Source organism: Sinocyclocheilus anshuiensis, unplaced genomic scaffold (assembly GCF_001515605.1).
Source record: "Sinocyclocheilus anshuiensis isolate Anshui unplaced genomic scaffold, SAMN03320099.WGS_v1.1 scaffold24, whole genome shotgun sequence".
Taxonomy (NCBI): Eukaryota; Metazoa; Chordata; class Actinopteri; order Cypriniformes; family Cyprinidae; genus Sinocyclocheilus; species Sinocyclocheilus anshuiensis.
This window is the reverse complement of record NW_015557090.1, coordinates 154,252-160,305: the sequence shown is the minus strand read 5'-3', so window position 1 is coordinate 160,305 and position 6,054 is coordinate 154,252. Positions and strand designations below refer to the sequence as shown.

Sequence of the window (6,054 nt, the reverse complement as noted above, 5' to 3'; positions counted from 1 at the left end):
ATCGCGCGTGTGCAAAATGCACTTTTGTGCGCTCAAAATATGATCTTTCGCGTGCAGAATTGTGGCAGAGATTTAACCCCATATAGAACTGCCCCTGAATTACACTAACATTAGGCTACTTTTAGCCCTACCCTGGAGTTGGTTCACCCTCTGCCTATGACTGTTAGCCTTGCAAATGAATATCAGAATTAAAAACAGATGAAGAAAGCAAGTGTTTCTTATCAAGCTTAAATTGAGCAAAATTATTGGGTTTTTTTTACTTGATGGATAAAACATTAAATTATCTAAAGTAAAAAAAAAAATGTAGCCTAATACAAAGGAAAAGGAGAAGAAAGGCTAAAAATTAAAGTGGAGGGACTTGGGTGACCTTAAGGGGTCAGAGACATTGGCCTCTTCCTGTTAACCCTTCAGTGAACTCTGACCCCTGCTGCAGACTGAATCTATCACACAAGGCTGGTTGACAGATATGGGGGTGAACATGGAGCCAGAAATGCACTCATGCATGAAAAACACTTTGGCAGAGATTTGTGATGACAGGGAAAGTATAAGCCAACCCACATGTAGAAACTTTTATTTAATTATTTTTATTTTGTCTGCCATTTATTTATTTATTAATACCTTTTAAACAAAGAGATACAATAGATAAAAAATGTCCCCAAAATGCTGAAAATAACAAATAAACAGTAGTGATTTTTATTAAATTAGTTGCTTCTCACAAATTCAAATGTCCTGTCTTTTTAGTCTTCAATTGTTTCATTGTATTTTACGTCAAACAATTAATTTATAACATAACTTTAAATCTCACTTTTCCATTTGTAGAGTGGGTTCGTTGTGCTTTATAAATATGTCTGGGTTTAGAAATGCATCTAATTAAATATGCATTACTCATTAGTTAAATTGACTTTAAATTCCTCCTTAAAATTTTAAATGGCCAAAAGAAGCAAAGCTTGAACCTTAAATTTTGTTGATAATATGATATAATAACTTAAGTCATGTCATCATAAATACATCATCAACAGTCGTATAATATGTTTTAATGCAGACAGTGGAATGACAGATAGAGCTCCGGTTTCCAAGATTGAAGTCCATTGCTTTCCGACAAAACTCCAAAACGTATCATCAGAGATTCTTATATTCATTAATACATTGGTACTGTGTGATGAGATTGGGTGAAATATTGATGGTAATGTAAGTCAGGTCCTTTAGAGCAAACCAAAAATGTGCCTGTCGGGACCTCAGCAGGTAAACATTCACAAAACTTCAAATAACTGAAGAACATATTCACTTCTTTATCAAATCGAGATATTCAAAAAACGTGGCATTCAGATTATTGTAACTTTAAAGGTTTGGAGTAGCCGTAGTTCTGACACAGATAAATAAAAAAATAAAAAAAACATAAAAAATAAATTAAATCATGAGTAAAACTAAAATTGAGACTGACTTAGCAGAAGAACTTGAAAGAAATGTATATGACCCTCAGCTAGGAAGACGAAGACTCTTGGCCCCTTTGACTTTTTATCTCAAAAAAGTAAAAGAGCCCAGAATCTCACAAAATCTCTCAAGAACATGTCGATATCTGTTTCACCCCAAAATCAAAACAAGAATTATATTTTTCTTCCAGGAAAAACAGGTTTGTATTGTATTATTATATTATGGGAAACTAATGAGAATCACTATTACGAACAAAAGGAATTTAAAAGTAAAAAATAAAATAAAATACATTACAGCAACGAGAGTTTTGTGTAATAATATTACATTCCTAATTCTTAATGATTTGAAAAAATGAATTAATTTTCTATAAATAGGTTTCTTGTGCAAAATCTCTTGATTTTGGGGTGAAATGTGACCTGATTTCACGAGCTTCACCCTTACATTTTATTAACCATGTTCAGCAGTTCGACTATAAGGGTTTGGTGCAATTGTTAATCTCAGAAGACTATTTCAGGACTTTTTGATATGCTTGGGTCTCGACTGAGGAGGTATATGCTGTATTTTTCCGTTTGTGCTCCTCAAGACGGTTTTTGGAGGCAAGGCAAGAAAGGCAATGAAGGCCTTAATGTTAGATTAAGGGAGATTTCAGCTCACCCCTAAGGCCATAGGAAGACATGGGTATATTCAATCAAACGCAGCAATGTGCATAAAAACTAGTAGATAGGTGTATTAAGTACAGTGCATTCAGAGCATTGTCATGAGGGAATCAGTTAGTAATAAATGGTTAAGGAATGTAACAAGTCTGTCAAGCATTTGAAATGGGCATTGCATGGGAGCTGAGTGCATAAAATGGACATTTTTATACATTTATGATGCCAGGTCAGTGCATTTAAAACATTCTCAGAGTCATTATAGGGTTAGTTCACCCAAAAATGAAAATTCTGTCATTAATTACTCACCCTCGTGTTGTTCCAAACCCGTAAGACCTTCGTTCATCTTCGGAACACAATTTAAGATATTTAAATAACAAATAAACAGTAGTGATTTTTATTAAATTAGTTGCTTCTCACAAATTCAAATGTCCTGTCTTTTTAGTCTTCAATTGTTTCATTGTATTTTACGTCAAACAATTAATTTATAACATAACTTTAAATCTCACTTTTCCATTTGTAGAGTGGGTTCGTTGTGCTTTATAAATATGTCTGGGTTTAGAAATGCATCTAATTAAATATGCATTACTCATTAGTTAAATTGACTTTAAATTCCTCCTTAAAATTTTAAATGGCCAAAAGAAGCAAAGCTTGAACCTTAAATTTTGTTGATAATATGATATAATAACTTAAGTCATGTCATCATAAATACATCATCAACAGTCGTATAATATGTTTTAATGCAGACAGTGGAATGACAGATAGAGCTCCGGTTTCCAAGATTGAAGTCCATTGCTTTCCGACAAAACTCCAAAACGTATCATCAGAGATTCTTGTATTCATTAATACATTGGTACTGTGTGATGAGATTGGGTGAAATATTGATGGTAATGTAAGTCAGGTCCTTTAGAGCAAACCAAAAATGTGCCTGTCGGGACCTCAGCAGGTAAACATTCACAAAACTTCAAATAACTGAAGAACATATTCACTTCTTTATCAAATCGAGATATTCAAAAAACGTGGCACTCAGATTATTGTAACTTTAAAGTTTTGGAGTAGCCGTAGTTCTGACACAGATAAATAAAAAAAAAAAAAAACATAAAAAATAAATTAAATCATGAGTAAAACTAAAATTGAGACTGACTTAGCAGAGGAACTTGAAAGAAATGTATATGACCCTCAGCTAGGAAGACGAAGACTCTTGGCCCCTTTGACTTTTTATCTCAAAAAAGTAAAAGAGCCCAGAATCTCACAAAATCTCTCAAGAACATGTCGATATCTGTTTCACCCCAAAATCAAAACAAGAATTATATTTTTCTTCCAGGAAAAACAGGTTTGTATTGTATTATTATATTATGGGAAACTAATGAGAATCACTATTACGAACAAAGGGAATTTAAAAGTAAAAAATAAAATAAAATACATTACAGCAACGAGAGTTTTGTGTAATAATATTACATTCCTAATTCTTAATGATTTGAAAAAATGAATTAATTTTCTATAAATAGGTTTCTTGTGCAAAATCTCTTGATTTTGGGGTGAAATGTGACCTGATTTCACGAGCTTCACCCTTACATTTTATTAACCATGTTCAGCAGTTCGACTATAAGGGTTTGGTGCAATTGTTAATCTCAGAAGACTATTTCAGGACTTTTTGATATGCTTGGGTCTCGACTGAGGAGGTATATGCTGTATTTTTCCGTTTGTGCTCCTCAAGACGGTTTTTGGAGGCAAGGCAAGAAAGGCAATGAAGGCCTTAATGTTAGATTAAGGGAGATTTCAGCTCACCCCTAAGGCCATAGGAAGACATGGGTATATTCAATCAAACGCAGCAATGTGCATAAAAACTAGTAGATAGGTGTATTAAGTACAGTGCATTCAGAGCATTGTCATGAGGGAATCAGTTAGTAATAAATGGTTAAGGAATGTAACAAGTCTGTCAAGCATTTGAAATGGGCATTGCATGGGAGCTGAGAATGGACAATGGACATTTTTATACATTTATGATGCCAGGTCAGTGCATTTAAAACATTCTCAGAGTCAGTTAGTTCACAGTTCACCCAAAAATGAAAATTCTGTCATTAATTACTCACCCTCGTGTTGTTCCAAACCCGTAAGACCTTCGTTCATCTTCGGAACACAATTTAAGATATCCTCCCATAGACAGCAAGGTAACTACCACGTTCAAGGTCCAGAAAAGTACCAAGATGATCGACAAAGTAGTAGCTATGAGAATACTTTTTTGCGCAAAGAAAACAAAAATAACGACTTTATTCCACATTTTGTCTCTACTGCGTTACTTTGGACGCGCGTTCACGACGCTGACCCAGATCCGGCGTAATGACGTCCACAAGTGACGCAGTAGAGACAAAAATAACTTAACTCGTAACTTTACAGTTGAACCACTGATGTCACACGGACTACTTTGTCGATCATCTTGGTACTTTTCTGGACCTTGAACGTGGTAGTTACCTTGCTGTCTATGGGAGGGTCAGAGAGCCCTCAGATTTCATCAAAAATATCTTAAATTGTGTTCCGAAGATGAACGAAGGTCTTACGGGTTTGGAACAACACGAGGGTGAGTAATTAATGACAGAATTTTCATTTTTGGGTGAACTAACCCTTTATGTGTTGACCGCAGTGATGCCCTGAAGGTTTGGTGAGAGCAATGGAATGTGGTACTGCAAAGTCCATTTATAATGTACCCTTTCATCCCATTTTCAGCGCACCCTTCCCAGCTCCGCTCTCAGTTAGTGGGCATGTATGTCAAGGCCTTGTCCTATGAGGGATTCAGCGGGGTGGCTGTGGAGTGGTGGATGGAGCAGCATGGCAGTGTGGGGGCCGGGGTAGGGGTGCAAGGATGGGCCAGCGTGCGAGTATCCCGGCTGGGGCAGTAGGGCCCCGGGGTAATCTGTGGGCAGGGACAGTATTCCCTGAAGTCCTGACAACAAAGAAAGAGAGAGAGTGAACGAAAGCCAATATTGACAGATAACAGGTATTTCAGCCCACTCCAGAGCAATGTTTTGGTGGTGTAGCTAGGGTGATGTTTCCTCATGAAAGCTGTTCTCACCTGCTGTCCTAAGACCTAAATGCGACTGTGCATCTAACCCATATCCTCCTAGAGCTGCCCCCTCCGGACTGTACGGATCACTCTGGCCTGAGGAAACACACACACACAGATATGTGTTATTCAGTGCAGAGAGCCATGAATGTTCATTTACCATTCATCAGAATGTAAAACAAGCCATAGATAAACAAATTCACAAATCCAGAATAACTTTATTTCACCTGTGCGATTTGATTGGTCAATCATTGGCTGGACTATTCTGCGTCTGGCATTTATAAACCTAAGGGGAGACAGCAAGAGCAAACACAAGATTAGGACAAAAAGGAAAAAGTTATTTTGATGAATGCATCACTAGGCGTCTCAAGACCTACCGTTTAACTCTAGCATTTAATGTCAATAAAATGAGAATATTTGAACTCATTTTACAGTAGTTAAAGGGATAGTTCACCCAAAAATGAAAATTGGATGTTTATCTGCTTACCCCCAGGGCATCCAAGATGTAGGTGACTTTGTTTCTTCAGTAGAACACATATGATGATTTTTAACTTTAACCGTTGGAGTCTATCAGTCTTATAATGCATGGCAATGGTAACAAAATCTATGAGAGTAAAAAAAACATGCACAGACAAATCCAAATTAAACCCTGCGGCTTGTGACGACACATTGATGTCCTAAGACACGAAACGATCGGTTTGTGCGAGAAACCGAACAGTATTTATATCATTTTTTACCTCTAATACAGCACTATGTCCAACTTCCTTGAGCGCGCGCACAGCATCCGGTGCGTGAGGTGTGTACGCACTTTGGCGTAGTTTACGCAAGCGCCGGAAGTGATCTCTCGCGCGTATACGTCACTCATTGTTTACACAGTGCACAGTCATTGTAGGTACGACGGCTAATCAAAAT

General features: G+C 36.8%; 1 protein-coding gene across 2 annotated transcripts in view; it reads right to left on the bottom strand.

Annotated features, from left to right (window-relative positions):
• Positions 1 to 4,723: 4,723 nt before the first annotated feature.
• The window catches only part of meis3 (myeloid ecotropic viral integration site 3), an 8,335-nt gene continuing 7,004 nt past the window's right edge, over positions 4,724 to 6,054 (bottom strand). For both annotated transcript variants that reach the window (XM_016471858.1, XM_016471859.1), the window contains exons 11-13: positions 5,370 to 5,428; positions 5,152 to 5,238; positions 4,724 to 5,022 (exon numbers count right to left, since the gene is read on the bottom strand). In XM_016471858.1, the coding sequence (XP_016327344.1) occupies positions 4,832 to 5,022; positions 5,152 to 5,238; positions 5,370 to 5,428 (337 nt within the window). In that variant the 3' untranslated portion in view covers positions 4,724 to 4,831. The remainder of the gene's footprint in view (positions 5,023 to 5,151; positions 5,239 to 5,369; positions 5,429 to 6,054) is intronic.